The 21,759-nt window shown below is 41.1% G+C and overlaps 2 protein-coding genes across 6 annotated transcripts in view; one reads left to right on the forward strand and one right to left on the reverse strand.

Moving 5' to 3' along the window:
- Nucleotides 1-21,759, forward strand: part of LOC100566263 (uncharacterized) — a 31,194-nt gene that overhangs the window by 2,051 nt on the left and 7,384 nt on the right. The window contains exon 1 of one of the 3 annotated variants that reach the window (XM_062972903.1): nucleotides 19,453-19,634. The exons of 1 other annotated variant lie outside the window; for it this stretch is intronic. The gene's annotated coding sequence lies outside the window, so the exon portion shown is untranslated. Of the gene's footprint in view, nucleotides 1-19,452; nucleotides 19,635-19,661; nucleotides 19,824-21,759 lie in introns of those variants that run through there. One more of the 3 variants, XM_062972905.1, reaches the window with a different exon arrangement.
- On the reverse strand, nucleotides 526-17,569 carry LOC100566064 (uncharacterized). 3 transcript variants are annotated; one of them, XM_016998309.2, is made up of 4 exons: nucleotides 17,546-17,569; nucleotides 5,977-6,097; nucleotides 4,818-4,871; nucleotides 526-2,386 (listed from the first exon to the last, which is right to left on the reverse strand). In XM_016998309.2, the coding sequence occupies exons 2-4, from the start codon at nucleotides 6,008-6,010 to the stop codon at nucleotides 1,539-1,541; spliced, it is 936 nt and encodes a 311-aa protein (XP_016853798.1). In that variant the 5' UTR covers nucleotides 6,011-6,097; nucleotides 17,546-17,569; the 3' UTR covers nucleotides 526-1,538. The 3 variants fall into 3 exon arrangements, with proteins under 3 accessions (XP_016853798.1, XP_003229046.1, XP_008121115.1); XM_003228998.4 differs by lacking the exon at nucleotides 17,546-17,569 and adding an exon at nucleotides 11,440-11,575; XM_008122908.3 differs by lacking the exon at nucleotides 17,546-17,569 and adding an exon at nucleotides 11,435-11,569.

Consider the following 21,759-nt stretch of genomic DNA (forward strand, 5'->3'; position numbering starts at 1 on the left):
GGGCTTTTATTGCAGTACAGAAGTCCAAAAGGCACACTTTGGTCTTGTACATTGTTCATCTTAATGGGCTTATGCTTAAAAGGTAAATTAAATTCATTCAAATATACATACATTTGCGAGTGTTTGTTGCATACAGTGCAATGCTTACCTAATATATTTTCATTGACTCTCTATTACTAAGCAGGAAGAGCTCAGGGAACAGGTGCAAAACAGGCAAAACTGGAATAAACTGGACTTTTTTGGTGTCCATGAGAACCGAAAGGGAGGATAGTATGAGAATCACGCCTTTAAAATTTCAACGGAAGCTGTTTCCCAAAGTCAGATTTTTGCCTGCATGTGCTTTATGATGGGACCTACAGTCACATATTGTTGTTTATTCATTCAGTCGTTTCCGACTCTACCTTTTTCTGATCAGACCAACCAAATTTTGCATGCAGTTTTCAGGCCGTTGTCAGCATCTCTGAATCCAAATAAACCTCCAGCAAAACATAGGTTAGAGCTAGAATAATGTAAATCTATCAAATATTGTCTCTTTTTAATTTTTTTTATTATCAGAATATACAACTGACAATTTTTCTAAAAATGCAACAATAAAGAACCTGTATCTGTGATGGGAAAGTACATGGTATTTAAAAAGACATATTCATATATTGCACACCTTAATACAACTTATACATATCATCATTGAGCATATTAACATTTTGCATATTCTAATTGAAAATAACAATGATCATAATAAGAAACTGCTATCCATCTAGTTTTCAATTTTCCCCTTTAAACATATCAGAGTCTTATTTATCCAACCTCCACTTATCCAACGTTCTGTATTATCCAACGCAGTCAGCCTTTTAGTAGTCAATGTTTTAAATTCATTGTGATGTTTTGATGCTAAATTTGTAAATACAGTAATTTCTACATAATATTAACGTGTATTGAACTGCTTTTTCTGTCGATTCATTGTAAAACATGATGTTTTGGTGCTTAATTTGTAAAATCATAATGTAATTCAATGTTTAATAGGCTTTTCCTTAATTCCTCCTTATTATCCAACATTTTCACTTATGCAACGTTCTGCTGGCAAGTTTATATTGGATAAGTGAGACTCTACTGTATATAGTTCTATTACAATTTACTGTCTCTTCCTGCGAATTATTTCACTGGCAGGGAGGGACCCCAGTTTTCGATGTGCACCACTTTTCTGGCCGTTTTATTATGGTGATTACGAGCTCAAAATCCGCATGCGCACATACTTTCATGTTGCTTTGCAAGCAAAGGCTCACATAGGCCAGAAACCTCTTAGCATTAAAGAGATCCCATCTTCTTTTAAAAAATATGAGGGGATTTTGTAGCCCTGAGGCTTCTAATCTCACCTGAACACAATCGTGTGGATCAATTCTCTGGTCCAGGTCATCTAAGACACCTTGGGTAGCAGCGTATAATGTGTTTATAACCTCAGCGTATGATCTCACGGTTTCTAAATTTTTTAAACTGCATGCTGCCCCAATACGCAACGCATTAAATTTTGGATAGGTAGAATGTCATGAGCGCACGTGTTCTGGAAACACACGAGGCGACCCATCATCCTCAATACCTGGGGAGTCTACCTGTTGGGGTTGGTACTCCCCGTCACTAGATGGGGAGTCTACGTGTTGGAGTTGGTGCTCATTCTCACTAGATGGGGAGTCTACGTGTTGGAGTTGGTGCTCATCCTCACTAGATGGGGAGTCTACGTGTTGGAGTTGGTGCTCATCCTCACTAGATGGGGAGTCTATGTGTTGGAGTTGGTCCTCTTCCTCACTAGATGGGGAATCTACGTGTTGGAGTTGGTGCTCTTCCTCATTAGATGGGGAGTCTACGTGTTGGAGTTGGTGTTCCCCCTCGGCAGGTTCAGAATGCCCTTCCCTCTGTGTGTCTGTACTAGTAGAAGAGGTAGTTGGGCCTGCCCTCCTTGAGTACAGAGCCTGTTTACGTTTTTGGTTAATTTTGGATTTGGCAAGAGTTTTTTTCGCCTTGCTTACCAATTTACGTCCCCTCCAGTACAGGCCTCTTGGAGGGGGCTTCTTCTGCTCTCCTTTACCTCTCCTGGACAACCTTCTACTTATCTGACAGTGACCAAGGAGTGTTGCTTTCATTTCATTATAAAGAGCTGGAATATCATGTAAAACGATTTGTTCCACCTTCTTTTTACATTCCTTAAAATGCATATAACAGGCGTTCCCTTCTTCCGCCATTCTGCGAAGCTCAGTAAAGCAATCGTTAACAGCTATATATGCTTGGACTTGATTGAATAGCAACGTGTCTCTACTGCGTTGCTTCTTAGAAACAAGTTTAGCTGAATCCAGAGGTTCTAACCTGAAACGTTTGACAGGTGCTTTCACGCCGACCCCTAAAAAAGAGATAACAAATAAATATGCAAATACACAGATTAGCTATTTCTTATCTGTACAGAGAAACTGTTGGAGGTAACAATCTTCTCAAGCCTCCTCAATTTGATGTTTGTCTGTTTTGTATTTTGTCGTTTCGTATCCTGAAGTATTTGTCTTACTTGGTTTTAGAGTTAACTCGTCTCTGTGTACTAAAGCAGTGAGAGGGGCTGCGAACCATGTGACTGACTCAGTGAGTTTAGAACAAGCATGGGCAAACCCAGGCGCGGGGGCCAGATGCGCCCCTTGGGCTCTTTTCTCAGGCCCTCCTCTCTCTCCCCACCCTATCCATCCTTCCTCTTTCTCCCTTCCTCCTTCCATTATATCTTTTTGTCCTTTCCTTCCTCCTTCTCTCTCTCTCTTTTTCCTTCATTCCCTTGTCTTTCCTCCCTCCCTTCCCTTCCATCCTTCCTTCCTTCTCTTCCTCCCTCTTCTCTATTTCCTTCCTCCTTCCTTCCCTTCTATCCTTCCCTTTCCTCCCTCCTTCCCTTTTGTCTTTTGTCCCTCACTTCTATCCTTCTCTCCTTCCCTCCCTCCCATTAAGCCCTTTTGTCCTTCCTTCTTTCCCTCTTTCCTTCCTCCTTCCCTCTTTCCTTCATTCCCTTCTTTCCTCCCTCCCTTCTCTCCATTCCCTTCCTTTCCCCCCTCCCTTCTCTATTTCCTTCCTTCTGTATCCTTATTTCCCTTTTTCCTTTCCTCCTTCCTTCCCTTCTACCCTACTGTCCTTCCCTCTCTTTCTTCCCTCCTTCCCTCTCTCTTTCTCCTTCCTTCCTTCCTTTTTGTCTTTCCTCCCTCTCCCTCCGTCCCTCCCTCCCCTTCCACCCTTCCTTCCTTCCTTCCTTCTCTTCCTCCCTCCCTTCTCTTTTACTTTCCTGGGTGAGCACCCGACTGTCAAGCCCAGTTCACTGTTTACCTAAGCAGTTCAAAAACAGCTTAGAGCTGTAAGTAGAGAAATTAGGTACCACTAATAAGCAGGGGAGATGTTTTACAACAACCTAAAAAAAGAAAAAGACCAGAAATGCTGGTGACCAAAAGGAAGGAGGAAGTCCTGACGGCTCTTCGCCATAGAGAAGGGAGCAACAGCACCCCCCTGTGGCTGAATCAGAGCACAACCTCAAAGGCACCAGAGCTGGACTTCAACACAACATACCTTCTTTCTGTCTGTTTTTCCAAAATGGCATTGAATGTTTGCCGTGTATGTGTACTGTGATCCACCCTGAATCCCCTTGGGGAGATAGGGTGGAATATAAATAAAGTATTATTATTATTATTATTATTATTATTATTATTATTATTATTATTCCTCCTGGGGATGCTAGCTGGGAGAAGAGAAGGTTGAGAGGAAACACGTCAACAACACATGAGAACCATGTTTCAAGATTCAAAAGGGTGTCCCATTGAGCAGGGGGGAAACTGACTTTCTGCTGCTCTAGAGACTAAGGCACAAGGGAGCAAGGGTTTCAAATGGCAGGTAAAGAGATTCCACTAAAAAGATTAGGAAGAACTTCCTGAGAGTAAGAGCTGTTGGAGAGCAGCATAGGCTGCCTCGGAGTGTGGTGGAGTCTCCTTGTCTGGAGGCATTTCCACAGAGGTTGTCTATTGGGAGTGCTTTGATTGTGCCTTCCTGCATGACAGGGGGTTGGACTGGATGGCCCTTGGGGGTCTCTTCCAGCTCTAGGTTTCTATATCAGGAGTAGGCAATACGGGGTCTCAAGGATACACTTTTTCTCTCCCATCCACCATCTCATCCTGACCAAGGCTAACCCAAACGTTTCCCATTTTTCCTTCCCTTTTCTGCTTCCGAAAGAGAAGAGGAAGGGGAGGAAAGGGCAGGGAGGGGACTTGAGGAGAACCCCTTCCCTCCCAGCCCATTCTGGCCCACCATGCGGCCCCCAGGTAGAAAGTTTACCCATTCCTAGTTTAGAATATTCAGTTTTAAAAGGATGACGCTTAGAAGTCAGTTGAGCCTTGAGTCAGCTTGAGTGTAGAAATCTGTTAGAGTGCTGAAGCTAATGTTCCAGGAACTGATGAGGCTTGTGTTTTCTTTTAAAGTACACTCATAATAAAGATAGCTGCACAAAGCAATATAGCTTGTGAAGAGACTGTTAAGGAATATAAGTATGATATACAAACTCTCTAAAAGTTTGGAAGTTTATCCTGCTGAAAGTAATGTGCCTGTATCACCAAACACATGAAATTATAAGTAAACAAACATTGTTATTTCTAAAAAAAAAAAAGTCTGCTTGTTTCTTTGTCTGCCTAAAGCATCAAATAAACTCAAGGAACTCTCAGACTCTGCTACCCCCAATTGGATTTGTGATCCTAACAGGTCATGATCCATTCCACCCCAAAAGAAACAGGTTGCTGTACACACACACACACACACACACTTACCTAGACTCTTGGAAGGTGTTGAAGTCTGGGGCTTGGGCTTGTTGGCAGTGTCATCTAAAAAATGCAAATACACACACAGATGATTAGCTGTTTCTCATCTCTTCTTTATATTCCTTATAATACTTGGCTGAGAATCCATCTGGACCAGGAGCTTTATTTATTTTAGTTTTATCACAACCTCATCTAATTCCTCTAGCGCTGTAGTTCTCAACCGGTGGGTCCCCAGATGTTTTGGCCTTCAACTCGCAGAAATCCCAACAGCTAGTGAACTGACTGGGAATTTTGGGGGTTGTGGGCCAAAACACCTGGGGACCCACAGGTTGAAAACCACTGCTCTAGTGTGATTGCTCTATCTAATTTAAAATTCATTTCCTCTGAAAGCTCATTTAATCCAGATATTAATCTATCTTCTTAGAATCAGTCTGGGAGTTTTGGTATACATTCTTGTAATAATTTTCAAATATGAATACTCCTTATATCTGTTATTATTTGTCCCTTATATCTTATTTTAACAATTAATTGTTGTGTCGTACTCTTCTTCAATTGCCATGCTAACAATCTAAAAAAAAAAACACTGAAAAATGGGTAGCTCCCCCAACATTCCTAAGAGGAAGTGAGGCTACAGATTTTAATCATGTATTCTTTGGATCACTGTCCAGCCTTATATTTTAATCTTGCTGTATTGTTCTTATTTGGATGTTTTATTTACCATTTTATTGTTAAAATGTTAGTTTATATATGTAATGTTAAATGTTGATGATGTCTGTTTTATTGTGAATGTATTTTTGTTCAATGTGGAATTTGGGCTTGGCCCCATGTTAGCCGCCCCGAGTCCTAGCGGGGAGATGAAGGCGGGGTATAAAAATAAAGTCACTTTTATTACTATTACTATTACTATTATTATTACTTGCCATTGTTGAGACTTCTCTGAGCCATTTTAAGCCTATGAGAGGTCTTTGCCCCCAAAGCAACTAATATTATGGTTCCTTGCTATGGAATCCTTGAATTGGCAGTTTGTGGAGGGCTGTTAAGAATCCTCAACAGTAGAAATCCCAAGATTCCACAGGATGTTGCCATGCCAATGACAATGGAATCAAAGGACTCTGTGTAATTTGAAAGGGCCCCAAGTCTCCATAGAAGGGCAATTTAAGTTCCTTACTCATGAAGGCCACATTCTCATAGGTCTCCGTCATGATCTCCCTATACAAGGCTATTTGCTCCTCGTCCAGCAATGTCTATTCTTCCTCCGAGAAATACACAGCCACGTCTTCAAAGGACACCTGCAACAGAAAATAGACCCCATGCAGAGAATGACTTATCAGAACTTGAGACAAACCAAACAGTATTGGATTGCTTCAAAAGGCAGGTATAGTGGAACATCCTAATGAGCATTCTCCCATCTCTTTTCCTTAACTCATTCTATTTTGCAGTGCATGAGGAAAAAAACACATGGTTACAATCTGGATTCCTAATGAACTAGGCTCCACGAAACACAGTCAAAGACTAGGAAGCATGCAGTTTGTGGAGCCCTGCTGCCGCTGGCATGGCCTGTAAGACCTCCCAGCCACCGTGCCGGGGGAAAAAACTGGCAGCCAGTGGAGCTGCTTCAACGGAGGGGTTGTTCGCTGCCTGCAGACAGCCCCAGTGAGCAACCTGGCTGCAACTATTTGGACCAACTGAAGTTTCCAAGTACTCTTCAGTGGCAGCCCCCATGTAGAGATTGTTACAGTAAACCAAAAGGGATGTAACTAAGGCATGGATCACTGTGGCCAGATCTGGCTTCTCAAGGAAGGGGCACAGCTAGCGCACAAGTTTTGTGCAAAGATCCTCCTGGCCATAGCAGTTACCTGGACCTACAGGTTCAATGGGGAAGGAGGGATCCTTTCTCATCCTGGAAAGAGGAGGTGTCCTTAAAGGCATGCTATTCTCCCAATAGGGGAAAATGCGGGGTTTCATTGCAAAAATGTTCCCAGAAGATTTCCTAATTTGCCCTTTGCTTCCTTTTTTTGTTTGGAGATGTGTGTCCCATCAAGTCTTGGGCTACTCGTGTCTGGCAGTGAGGGTTCACATGAGAGACTATAGGGTTTCGGCAATAAACCAAGCATTGGCCAACCGTATTATTATTATTATTATTATTATTATTATTATTATTATTATCAATATCATTATTATGTTATATTACTATTACTATCCGTATTCTCCATAAATTGACTCATTGTTCATCTACCTATCATGTATTTCTTCTTATTATTATACTACTATTATTATTATTATTATTATTATTATTATTATTATTATTATTATCATCATCATCCCTATAAACAACACTATTCTTATAATATTTATTCTGATAAGTCACATTATTAGTAGTATATGTATACCCATAAATAGCATTTAAATTATATTATATAACATTATTATATTATTATATTATAATGATACAATTATCCATATTTTTCATCCGTCTACTTATCATGTATCTCTATTATTGTTGTTATTATTATTATTATACTATTAGTATAATTAGTGACCGCTCTGGGTCCCCCTGGGGGAGAAGAAAATTATATAAAATAAATAAATAAATAAAATTATTATTCCACAAGATGCAGAGTTAATCTTAGTAAATGGTGCCACGAAGTGAAGTCCACGGCATGCTAGTGTGGAGAAGAGCAAACCACAGACCACTTACTGCAATGCAACCTGAGCTTTGCCACATGCACAATGGAGGACCTTCTTACAGGGACACCAGTGGCCAGCTTTTAAATACATTATAGCTGTATCCTCAATTTGCTTCTGACATGATAAATTATTATTCTAATAAATGACACTATTGTTATTATATTTATATCAATAAATTACATTATTTTTACTATATATTATATAATATTATATTATAATAATGTATCTCTATTATGATTATTGTTATTATTATCACCCCCATATACCACACTATTATATACCACACTGTATGGCTATCAGCTTCCTCCGAGTGGACTTAAATCAAGGAAAAGTTTCATGAGAACCACCTTTCCTCTAAATGTTCCTCCAGTAACAGCAAGAAAGGCAGCTAACTCAGGCAATTTTAACTAGATGGCCCCCCATGAGGGTCTTTCTCCAGGGGCAAACCAAGAATGGGCAACTTGGAAGTCCCTGAACAGACACAGAAGCGGAGTGTGCAGATCAAAAGATAACCTGGCAAAATGGCAGGACCTAGAAGACTCCTCCACTTTGTGTGAGTGTGGAGCAGAACAAACAACTCAGAATCTGTATGCTTGAACACAATACCTTGCCTCATGCACAGAGGAAGAACTGTTTAAAGCTACAGACAATGTGCTCGCTGTGGCCCGTTATCGGTCTAAAATTATTTAGCTGCCTGTGCTCCCTTTATTTTATCAGTTTTATACTTATTTATTTATGCGATGCTTTTGACACAAAATAAATAAATCACAGTATTGTGACTATATTTATTCTGATAAATCACATTAGTAGTAGTATATTTACACCCATAAATCACATCATTATTATAATATTATATTACTATAATTATATTATAATGATACTATTACTATCATTATTTTTCATAATGATAGTACTGGGCTCTACAGGCCAATGGAGACTCCACCTCAGACATCAAAAGAGCTGCCAGACCAAAAAGAAGTCAGAGGAGCAAAGATAAAGATCCACTTGGAGGAAAAGTGTTCTTACCATACATCTGGGGAACCACAAGCTGATGAAGAAACACAGCCTCCAAACTATCTACAGACCCACTGAGAAAATCCAACAAATTCTCCGTTCAGCCAAGGACAAAAGGGATCCTCTCACTTCTGCAGGAGTCTATCACATACCATGCAGCTGTGGACAAGTCTACAGAGGGACCACCAAATGCAGCAGTATTGTCCAGACACGAATCAAGGAACATGAAAGGTACTGCAGACTGACTCAACCAGAGAAGTCAGTCATAGCAGAGCCCTTGATGAACTAACCTGGAGCCAACATATGATTTGAGAGCACAGAAATGCTGAACCACTCTAACAACTCCCATGTCAGATGACACAGGGAAGACACTGAAATCCACAAGTATGTGGACAATTTCAACAGAAAGGAGGAAACAATGAAAATGAACAAAATCTGGCTACCTGTATTAAGAAACTCTAAAATTATGACAATAAATAAAGAGCAACATTCTGAAAACAGGCAAATTCCAGATAGGAAACAATCGGCCAGCTAACACCTCCGAACAATGTCATTTATATTACTTTGGCATTGAATGTTTCCCATTGTATATTTTGTTGTGAGCCGCCCTGAATCCCTTCAGGGAGATAGGGCGGGCTATAATTAAAGAATCATTCATTCATTCAACAAAGGATCCCCCAAGCAGGAACTAGCCAGGCTTTGATGCTGCAAGGCCATTCAATGCTAATCAAGCTGGTCAACTGCAACATTCACACTTGCCTCAAACAGACAAGAGTTCTTTCTCCCACCCTGGACATTATTCCACAGATAGATAAACCCCACTTGCCTAGTTTCCAACAGACCTCACAACCTCTGAGGATGCCTGCCATAGATGTGGGTGAAACACCAGGAGAGAATGCTTTTGGAACATGGCCAGACAGCCGGGAAAACTCACAGCAATCTACATTATTACTACATATAATATAATACTATATTACACATTATATAATAATAATAATGCATCTCTGTAATAGTTATTGTTATCATTCCCATAAACCACACTATTGTTACAATGTTTATTCTGACAGATCACATTACTAGTAGTAGCATTACTACTAACAGTAGCACTACTACTTACAGTTTATTGCTATTGTTTTTATTCGGGCTTGGCCCCATGTAAGCCGCCCTGAGTCCCCTTTGGGGAGATAGAGGCGGGGTATAAAAGTAAAGTTGTTGTTGTTGTTGTAGCATGTTTATACCCGTAAATAAATTACAATTATTTCACATTATTACTATATATATTATATTACACATTATATAATAATAACGTATCTCTATAATAGTTATTGCTATCACTCCCATAAACCACACTATTGTTACTATGTTTATTCTGATAGATCACATTATTACTATATATAATATTATATTACACATTATATAATAATAATGTATATAATAGTTATTGTTATCATTCCCATAAACCACGCTATTGTTACTATGTTTATTCTGATTTAGGTAAAGGTAAGGTAAAGGTTTTCCCCTGACATTAAGTCCAGTCGTGACCGACTCTAGGGGTTGGTGCTCATCTCTATTTCTAAGCCGAAGAGCCAGCGTTGTCCATAGACACCTCCAAGATCATGTGGCCTGCATGACTGCATGGAGCGCCGTTACCTTCCCACTGGAGCGGTACCTATTGATCTACTCACATTGACATGTTTTCGAACTGCTAGGTTGGCAGGAGCTGAGGCTAACAGTGGACGCTCATTCCGCTCCCAGGATTTGAACCTGGGACCTTTCAGTCTGCAAGTTCAGCAGCTCAGTGCTTTAACACACTTCACCACCACCAGGGGCCCTTATTCTGATAGATCACATTATTATTAGTATGTTTATACCCATATATATAATGTCAGAAGTTAGTTGAGAGTATATAATAATAATAATAATAATAATAATAATAATAATAATAATAATAATAATAATAATAAACCTTCCAGTAGTAAAGAACTGGTGGGATCACAAACCTGCAAAAGTATTGGAAAATGAACATGCAAAGATACTGTGGGACTTCCGAATCCAGACTGACAAAGTTCTGGAACACAACACACCAGACATCACAGTTGTGGAAAAGAAAAAGGTTTGGATCATTGATGTTGCCATCCCAGGTGACAGTCGCATTGATGAAAAACAACAGGAAAAACTCAGCCGCTATCAGGACCTCAAGATTGAACTTCAAAGACTCTGGCAGAAACCAGTGCTGGTGGTCCCGGTGGTGATGGGCACACTGGGTGCCGTGCCAAAAGATCTCAGCCGGCATTTGGAAACAATAGACATGGACAAAATCACCATCTGCCAACTGCAAAAGGCCACCCTACTGGGATCTGCACACATCATCCGAAAATACATCCCACAGTCCTAGACACTTGGAAAGTGTTCGACTTGTGATTTTGTGAAATGAAATCCAGCATATCTATCTTGTTTGCTGTGTCATAATAAAATAATACATAGAGATACATGATTAGGTAGATGGATGATGGGTCCATTTATGGAGACTAATGATATATATAGGACCCCGGTGGCACAGAGTGTTAAAGGGTTGAGCTGCTGAACTTGCGGACCAAAAGGTCGCAGGTTCGAATCCGGGGAGCGGAATGAGCGCCCGCTGTCAGCTCCAGCTTCTGCCAACCTAGCAATTTGAAACATACTAATGTGAGTAGATCAATAGGTACCGCTCCGGTGGGAAGGCAAGGGCACTCCATGCAGTCATGCCAGTGGCCACGTGACCTTGGAGGAGTCTACGGACAACGCCGGCTCTTGGGTTTAGAAATGGAGATGAGCACCAACCCCCAGAGTCGGACACGACTGGACTTAACGTCAGGAGAAACCTTTACCTTTATATATATATATATATAGAGAGAGAGAGAGAGAGAGAGCTATCCCAAGCTTACCTTACCTCCATTCCTTTACGAAGCCACTGCCTGGAAAGACAGGAATGACTGAGAGGCTCATATAAACGAGAGGCAAGAAAAGTGTTATGGAGGCCCCGTTTCCAAGGAAACAGGGTTCCCTTGCATCTCATTGGCGGAAAGGTGTGATTGAGGCAGGCCTGGGTCACGTGGAAGAAGCCGGTCATGGTATGTCCAAGACGGAGGGGGCGGGGCCTTAGAGATGGTAGCCAATCAGAAGCCGGGAAGGGTTAAACCGTCAAATTATTTGAATTCAGTATCGCCTGAAGGAGTGACTGGGAAGCAGGCTGCCTTGCTTTGTAAGAGATTGCTTTTGTCTTCATAGCGTTTGAAGTTTTGTGCAGTGCCAATAATTAACATAACATCTGGGTCGTTGTGCATTTTCCGGGCTGCCTGGCCATATTCCAGAAGCACTCTCTCCTGACGTTTCGCCCACATCTATGGCAGGCATCCTCAGAGGTTGTGAGGTAAATTGGAAAACTAGGCAAGGGAGGTGACATAGAATCATAGAATAACAGAATTGGAAGAGACCCCATGGGCCATTCAGTCCAATCCTCTTCCATTCACAATCAAAGCCCCCCTGACAGATGGCCATCCAGCCTCTGTTTCAAAGCTTCCAAGGACAGTGGCAGCTCGAATAGTATATGCTAGATATTGGAAAACCTCAGAGGCACCTCCCTTAGAAGAATGGGAAAAATACATCACAAATTTGCTGATAATGGATAAAATAATTGTACTCTTAAGAGGAGAATCGATAGAGAAATTTGTTTATTTATTTATTTACAGTAGAGTCTCACTTACCCAACATAAACGGGCCAGCAGAACGTTGGATAAGCGAATATATTGGATGATAAGGAGAGATTAAGGAGAAGCCTATTAAACATCAAATTAGGTTATGATTTTACAAATTAAGTACCAAAACATCATGTTATACAACAAATTTGACAGAAAAAGTAGTTCAATAGGCAGTAATGCTACGTAGTAATTACTGTATTTACGAATTTAGCACCAAAATATCACGATATATTGAAAACATTGACTACAAAAATGCGTTGGATAATCCAGAACATTGGATAAGTGAGTGTTGGATAAGTGAGACTCTACTGTAGTTGGAAAGTATTGCACTGTATGCAATAAACACTCGCAAATGTATGTATATTTGAATAAATTAAAATAAATAAATATTAAATGGGGAAAAAAAACCTTCCAAGCAAGGAGCCTCCATCACACTCTGAGGCAGAGAGTTCCACTGCTGAACAGCTCTTCTTACAGTCAGGAAGTTCTTCCTCATGTTCAGGTGGAATCTTCTTTCCTGTAGTTTGAAGCCATTGCTATCAAAGCATCCCTGACAGATGGCCATCCAGCCTCTGTTTCAAAGCTTCCAAGGAAGGAGCTTCCACCAGACTCTGGGGCAAGGAGTTCCGCTGCGGAACAGCTCTCACAGTTAGGAAGTTTTTCCTAATGCTCAGGTGGAATCTCCTTCCCTGTAGTTCGAAGCCATTCTTCCATGTCCTAGTTTTCAGGGCAGCAGAAAACAAGCCTGCTCCCTCATCCTTGTGACACCCCCTCACATATTTATCATGTCTCCTCTCCACCTTCTCTTCTGCAGGCTAAACATGCCCAGCTCTTTAAGCCGCTCCTCATAGGTCTTGTTCTCCAGACCCTTGATCTTTTGAGTCTCCCTCCTATGGACACATTCCAGCTTAGAGTCAACATCTCCCTTCAATTGCCATGCCCAGAATTGGACACAGAGTGATTCCAGGGAGGTCTAACCAAAACAGAATAGAGAGGCACCATGACTTCCCTCGATCTAGATCAGTCCAACACACTTGCAGGGCCAAAGTTTGCCCATGCCTGGTCTAGACACTAGGCTCTTACTGGCTTTTTGAGCTGCTGCATCACACTCTTGGCTCGTGTTCAGCTTGTTCTCCACGAAGACTCCAAGATCTTTTTCACATGGACTGTTGTCTAGCCAGGCGTCTCCCATCCTGTATCTTTGCATTTCATTTTTTTCTGCCTAAGTGTAATATCTTATATTTGCCCTTGTTGTAATTCATTTTGCTAGTTTTGGCCAAGCAGCTCTCTAATCTGTTCAGGTCGTTTTGAATTCTGATCCTGTCCTCCTAATTTGGTGTCATCTGCAAACTCGATAACCATGCTTCCTAGACCTTCATCTTACAATTTCTAAGTTGGAAACGAAACAGTGCAACTTGTGTTGTCAAAGGCTTTCATGGCCGGAATCACTGGGTTGCTGTGAGGTTTGTGGGCTGTATGGCCATGTTCCAGAAGCATTCTCTCCTGATGTTTCACTTGCATCGATGACAAGCATCCTCAGAGGTTGTGAGGTCTGTTGGAAACTAGGCAAGCAAGGTTTATATATCTGTGGAAAGTCTAAGGTGGGAGAAAGAACTCTTGTCTGTTTGAGGCAAGTGTGACTATTGTAATTGGCCAGCTTGATTAGGATTGAATAGCCTTGCAGCTTCAAAGCCTGGCTGCTTCCTGCCTGGGGGAATCCTTTGTTGGGAGGTGATTAGCTGGCCCTGATTGTTTCTTGTAGTCTTCATAGTCATAACTTTAAATTAATCCAGTATAGTCCCATGTGAGTTCAAACTGTAGTAAAAAGTCTTTAGAAGTACACAATGATCAGGAACTATACTGGATTAATTTAAAATTATGACTTCGAAGCCTTGGAGGAATCTATGTTATTTTGAAAAACATTCAAACGTGAACATAATGTTTGTTATATCTTTGTAAAACATTCCTAAATGTGATTGTTTGTTTCCCATGTTCTTTAATGATCAATAATAGTCAGATTATGTATATTATTCTATCTTGAATTACAAGTGAGACTATAGCAACAGGGAAACCTTGTGTTTATACTAGATTTATAGATATCTGTTTTGTTAGCCACCTGATTGTTTCTTGTCTGGAATTCCCCTGTTTTCTGAGTGTTACTCTTTATTTACTGTCCTGATTTTAGAGGTTTTTTTTAATACTGGTAGCCAGATTTTGTTCATTTTCATGGTTACCTCCTCTCTGTTTGAAATTGTCCATATGCTTCTTGTGGATTTTAATGGCTTCTCTGTGAAGGGGACCGATATGAAGGAGACAAGGCTCCCTGTTTAATTTGATTTAATCTGATTCATAAATAGCAATAGTATTAACAATATCTGATTAAATAAAACAGCCTTAGTTTTTAGCGTTAGAAGGAAATCTGCCTTAGTCTTAGTGTTAAGCCATGAGAAAACACACAGGAAAAGGCTCACATAAACAGAACAAGGCAGACATGCACCAAATGGGACAGTTAACAGGCTATTGCCTTCCTTCCAGATGCAGAGGTCTGCGTGACTCACAGAAGCAGGCAAGATATTTTGGATACAGTCGCCTTAGATGTAGGAGTCAGTATGTAGTTTGATTTTGATCAAAGGACATTTGCTGCTTGCTGTTTTGATAAGCATCTGACCAAATGGTGCCATGTGTAGGATGAAAAGAAAGAAGATATGGGGATGGAAGAATTTAGAAGGTGTGAAATATCATTGGAAAGCCGATAAAAGCCAACCAAGCTGTGTCTCCATGTGCTATCTTCCTTTCAGGAAGGTCACCCGCCGCTCTATTTGCAAATAAATTTGTGTTTTTCTGTCTCCTCTGCCTCCTAGTTCCTTTATTGAAAAACCTAGGGGGTTTCACAAGGCTTGCCTTCTTAAAAAGGGATATTGCTCCTGAGCCACTTCATCTGTGTAGTCTGATATGGTCGTTGTCAAAAAAACAGGAGAATTCCATACAGAAAACAGTCAGGGCCAGCTAACACCTCCTAACAAAGGATTCCCCCAGGCAGTAAGGAGCCAGTCCTTGAAACTGCAAGGCCTTTCAATACTAATCAGAAGTGATCCCGATCACTTTGCACTTTATATCTATATTTTGTGCTTTCAGCTGGGCAGTAATATTGATTCCATGGATCTTTCAGCTGATTCTATTTTAATAGAGGTTGTTTAATCCAATGTATATATCAACAACAACATTTATTACAATCCATAGACCGGATTGGATATAAAAGTTGGCTATGTTGCACTGTATAATAGCGGCACTGCAATAAAATGTGTTCTATTGTTTCTATTTCATTTCCTCCACAGGGGCATAGTCTTTGGGAGAGGGGATTCCAGACAGTCTGCCTCTTAGCAGCTCTAGGGTAAAGAATTCGCAATATTTAATTACTGTAAGGTTTTTTAGGTATTCACATGTCTTAAATGTCTCTCTGTATGGTAAGTTTAAGACTCTAGGGGACCATGGTGAGTTTGAACGGGCTCTAAGATCTCTCAGGGCAATATCCCGTAATCAGGTATTCTTGTGCCATTTTGAATCTCAAGTGGAGCAGAAGGGATGTGAATAGTCCAATTGAGGCTGCTTTTCGTTCAGTCTTCCTTGCCCAAAGGGGTTTGGAGGCTTCATAAGGGAGGTGATGTAGTAAACCTGTTCTCAGCTTGAAAACCATTGTTTTTAACCATGGGTTCATTTTCAGAATCCAGGCCCTAGTAGTCAATGGGCATTCACCCATTTCTAGAAGCAGGACCGCATTTTGTACACAAGAAGGCACATTTAGAAGATCTCTTATCAACCTTGCTTGCAGTCTATCTAGGTTAACAGTTGAATTTTCACACCATATGGCCACATCAAAGAGGAGTTTAGAGGCTGTTTGGCATTAAAGATTTTTAGTGGGGAAGAGACATATTGTCCTCCTTTGGTGTAATAAAACCTTATAAAACTGGTCTAATAAAACCTTTATAGATCTGGTTTATGTAATGTTAGTATTGTTTTCATGTTGATGTATTTTATTTTATGTATTATGTATTTTATGTATGGCATCCTTGTGCGCTATTTTATAAGCTGCCCCAAGTCCTTATGGGAGATAGTGGCAGGGTATAAATAAGGTATTATTGTTGTTGTTGTTGTTATATAAGACATAGTATGACACAGCAAAAGAGATATATATGCTGGATTATTATTATTATTATTAAGGCGGCCAACTGAAACATTCACCCTTGCCTCCAACATACAAGAGTTATTTCTCCCACCCTGGACTTTCCACAGATATATAAACCTCACTTGCCTAGTTTCCAACAGACCTCATGACCTCTGAGGATGCCTGCCATTGATGAGGGCAAAACGACAGGAGAGAATGCTTCTAGAACATGGCCAGATAGCCTGGAAAACTCACAGCAACCCAGTGATTCCAGCCATGAAAGCCTTCCAACAATACATTGAAATTCATTTTGTTAGTTTTGGCCAATCTGCTGTCTATTCTGTCAAAATTCGTTTTGCATCCTGATCCTGTCCTCTGGAGCATTAGCTCACCCTCCTAATTTGATGCCATGTGCTAACATGATAAGCCCGCTCTCTAAACCATCATCTAAGGCATTGACAGAGACACTGAACAGCATCAGGCCTAGACAGAACCCTGTGGCGCCCCACTAGTCACTTCCTTCCAGGATGAAGGGGGAAGATCAGGGCAATCAACCCTGGCGATCAATGGGGTGACAGATGTTGCAGCCAGATAGCCCTCACTTGTCTCTCACTTCCTAATCTTCTGAGCAGCACAGTTTGGGAGGAATATAGACAACAGACTGATAAGTTACTGCTAAGTCACTCTTATCTTGGGGGGAGAGTTTTGAACTTGTCCAGCAACAATCTATTAACTGACACTGAAGAAAAAAGAAGAAGGGCAAAAAAACCCCAACTTGACCTGTTTAGCTTTCTAAGGATTCCGGAAGCTAAAGCAACATTTATCCTAAGGATGAAGGGGAACTATTGGGGAGATGCACCCTTTGGGTTTGGTCACTTAACCAATGACAGATCCACCTAACAGTAGTATTATCTAGCCCACATTTGACTAGTTTGCTTGCAAGAAGGTCATGAGGGACTTTGTCAAAAGCCTTTCTGGTTAGGATATGCTACATCCACAGCATGATCCAGTATTGGATAATGGTGAATTTGAATGCAGCAAGTGGACTCAAAAACAGCCGTTGCTGGTCAATCATTTCTTCTTTATTTCTACAATATTCAGGAGAAGAAACATCTCACACAGCCACACATACTCACCACATGCTGCTCACTCAATGTGGAATGGGAATGATCAGTTCCAAAAAGAGTCATTGGACAGAGGAATTATCTGCAGCTCATTCCTGCAGTAAGGGAAAGACCCTAACTTATATGGACATGTTTAGCCTGCAGAAGAGAAGGCTGAGAGGAGACATGTATAAATATGTGAGGGGAAGTCATAGAGAAGAGGGAGCAGGCTTGTTTTCTGCTGCCTTGGAGTCTAGGACACCGAGATCTTTTTCATATGTACTACTTTCGGATGCCTGTCTCGATAGCAGTATGTGTGAAAACCATCTTGGGAGTCCTCGTGGGCAGGAAGGTGAACATGAGCCAACAATGCAATGTGGCGGCAAAAAAAGCCAATGGTCCGGTTTTGGTCTAAAATTGTTTAGGCACTCCCTCTATTTGGTCAGTTTTACGCTTATTTATGCAATGCTTTCGACACAAAACAAATAATCTGGATTATATGGCAATGTAGAAGGGGCCCCAGAGGGAAGACTAATACAGTAGAGTTTCACTTATCCAAGGTTCTGTATTATCCAATGCAGTCTGTTTTTTAGTAGTCAATGTTTTTGTAGTAAATGTTGCAATGTTTTGGTGCTAAATTCGTAAATACAGTAATTACTACATAACATTACTATGTATTGAACTGTTTTTTCTATCAATTTCTTGTAAAACATGTTTTGGTGCTTAATTTGTAAAATCATAATGGAATTTTATGTTTAATAGGCTTTTTCTTAATCCCTTCTTATATCCAAGATTTCGCTTATCCAATGTTCTGCCGGCCTGTTTATGTTGGATAAGTGAGACTCTACTGTAACTGCTTCAGTACCTTTCCATCCATGGGAGGCTGCTTGCAATTACCAAACTGATAAAGCAATAACTGGTTATTAGGTAATAATAATAATAATATCGTTTTCCGGGCTGTATGGACATGTTTAAATGCAATTTTTTTATCCTTGTATTGTTGTTTTAATTGATATATTGTATTACGGTTTTATCTTTTTTATATTGTGATTTGTATTATGTTGCTTATATTTTGACCTTATGTTGTTTGGGCCTCTCTGCCCCATGTAAGCCGCCTCGAGTCCCCACAGGGAGATGGTGGTGGGGTATAAATAGTCTTATTTTATTATTATGTTCCAGAAGCATTATCTCCTGATGTTTCTCCCACATCTATGGCAGGCATCCTCAGAGGTTGTGAGGGCTGTTAGAAATTAGGCAAGTGGGGTTTATATATCTGTGGAATAATGTTCAGGGCGGGAGAAAGAATTCTTGTCTGCTTGAATGTTGCAGTTGATCACCTTGATTAGCATTTAATTGCCTTATAGATTCGAAACCTGGCTGCTTCCTGCCTGGGGGAATCCTTTGTTGGGAGGTGTTAGCTGGCCCTGATTGTTTCCTGCCTGGAATTCTCCTGTTTTCTGAGTGTTGTTCTTTATTTACTGTCCTGATATATTGGGATCATTTTCATGGTTACCTCCTTTCTGTTGACATTGTCCAGGGAGGTGTTATCTGGCCCTGATTGTTTCCTGCCTGGAATTCCTCTTTTTTCTGTGTGTTGCTCTTTATTTACTGTCCTGATTTCAGGGTCTTGTAATACTGGGATCATTTTCATGGTTACCTCCTTTCTGTTGACATTGTCCAAGGAGGTGTTATCTGGCCCTGATTGTTTCCTGCCTGGAATTATCCTGTTTTCTGAGTGTTGCTCTTTATTTACTTTCCTATTTTCAGGGTCTTGTAATATTGGGATCATTTTCACGGTTATCTCCTTTCTGTTGACATTGTCCACATACTTGTCTGACTCCTTTTTCTCCCCTTCCGTTTCCCGCCTCTGCTTTGCTTGAATCCAAACAGCTCCAAGCCGGAAGTGAGCCCGAGGGGAAGCGCGTCACTCTCCTCCTGGACGCTTCCTGCTTCTCTAGGACATCGAGGGAACCTCTGTGGTTCTTAAAGGCGCTTCTCCACTTTTCCGTGTACCACAGAGCTTTTCCTTCTCCCTACGAGGAAGGGCCGGGAAGGAAGGAAGGCCTTCCCCGGGGCCTGAGGCGGCTCACTCTGTGGGGAAGGGGCTCTTTCATCGAAAGAGGTGAGGGAGGCCTCTGTAGGCCACCATTGCAGCCCCCTATAATCCCCTTCCCTAGGCCTGGGCCAACTTGGGGCCCTCCAGGCGTTTTGGACTTCAACTCCCAGAATTTCAATGGCTCCTCTGTGTATTCGAACATGGTTTTCAGATTGGTCCAGCGTTTGTGTTCTCAAAATAATATTCTGTGTCCAGGTTGGTTTATCAAACTCTCTGCTATAGCTGACTTCTCTGGTTGAATTAGTCTGCAGTGCTACATTCAGCAAATGCTAAGGCTAAGCAAGATTTTGGAAAAGCAAAGGGGTGGGAGGAAGGAGGGTGCTTAGGGTTGTTGGGAATCAGAAACAGGAGAACTCAAGATGGTCAGCTATCAATCAAGTGCTAGTTTATTTTATTTCGTATCAAAAGCATTGCATAATAAATAAGTTTAATCCTGATAAAATAAAGGGATCACAAGTAGCTCAATACAGTAGAGTCTCACTTATCCAAGCTAAACGGGCTGGCAGAAGCTTGGATAAGCGAATATGTTGGATAATAAGGAGGGATTAAGGAGAAGCCTATTAAACATCAAATTAGGTTATGATTTTATAAATTAAGCACTAAAACATGATGTTATACAACACATTTGACAGAAAAAGTAGTTCAATATGCAGTAATGTTATGTTGTAATTACTATATTTTTATTTATTTATTTATTTTTCAAACTTATATGCCGCCACTCCCCATGGGCTCTGGGCGGTTTACAAGAACCAGCTAAAATCAACAATTTAAAAACATCTTTAAAACATCTTTAAAAAACATCTTAAAAACATCCTAAAAGCACCTTTTAAAACATCAATAACAGAACTCAAAAGCCTGTCGAAACAGGTGTGTCTTACATGCCCTGCGGAAGGCCGACAAGTCCCGCAAGGCACGGACTTCAGGTGGCAAGGTGTTCCACAGAGATGGCGCCACTGCTGAAAAAGGCTCTGCGTCTAGTTGCTGTTAGACGCAAGGTCTTAAAACTGGGGACTTCCAATAGGTCTTGGTCCTCAGAACGGAGGGATCTCTGGGGTTTGTAGGGAGTGAGGCGGTCCCTCAGGTACATCAGCCCTAGACCATGTAAGGCCTTGAAGGTAAGCACCATCACTTTGAAAGTGATCCGGTGCTCAATTGGTAACTCAATTTACGCATTTAGCACCAAAGTATTACGATATATTGAAAACATTGTCTACAAAAATGGCTTGGATAATCCAGAGGCTTGGATAAGTGAGGCTTGATAAGTGAGACTACTGTAGTTTTAGACCAAAAGTGGGGAACAGCAAATTTATTTTTATTTATTTACAGTATTTATATTCCGCCCTTCTCACCCAGAAGGGGACTCGGGGTGGATCACATTACACATATAAGGCAAACATTCAGTGCCTTGACATAGAACAAAGACAAAGACAAACGCCGGCTCTGAGCTGGCCTCGAACTCATGACCTCTTGGTCAGAGTGATTGGTCTCAGCTGGCTGCAGCTGGCTGCTCACCAGCTTGCGCCACAGCCCGGGCAAACACATTGTCTGTAGTTTTAAAGAATTATTCCTCGGTACATGAGGCAGGGCATTGTGGGCAAGTGTACAGATGCCAAGTTGTTTGTTGTATTCCACAGTCACACAAGGTGGAGGACACTTCCAGGTAGTACCATCTTGCCAGGTTGTCTTTTGATCTGCCCACTCTGCTTCTGAGTCTGTTCAGAGACTTTCAAGTTCAAGTTAATGTATACAGTTTATATTTCTGCTGTAAACCGCCCTGAGTCCCTTTGGGGAGATAGAGCAGTATATAAATAAAGTTTTACTTACTTTTACTTACTTGAAATTCCCTAATGTGCAGCGGAAGGGACTCTTCATTCCTGTCAAGAAGCCAAATACCTGCTTGCTGTGAAGTGGCCTCCGCAGGAACAAAAACAACGCAGACACAAAGTTGTTCTTTCCACAGGAAGTAAACAGTCTAACCAACATGCAAGACTTATTTTCCTTAGGAATAGCTGTTCAGAGTACCTTACTGCTGTTATCGCACATCAAAAGACACACAATGCCTCATGCAATAACCAGGCAATTGCCAGGACCCCTAGCTTTGGTGCAGTCAAAGTGGATAGCTGCGGGTATA

This window comes from Anolis carolinensis, chromosome 2, assembly GCF_035594765.1.
Source record: "Anolis carolinensis isolate JA03-04 chromosome 2, rAnoCar3.1.pri, whole genome shotgun sequence".
In the NCBI taxonomy this organism is placed as follows: Eukaryota; Metazoa; Chordata; class Lepidosauria; order Squamata; family Dactyloidae; genus Anolis; species Anolis carolinensis.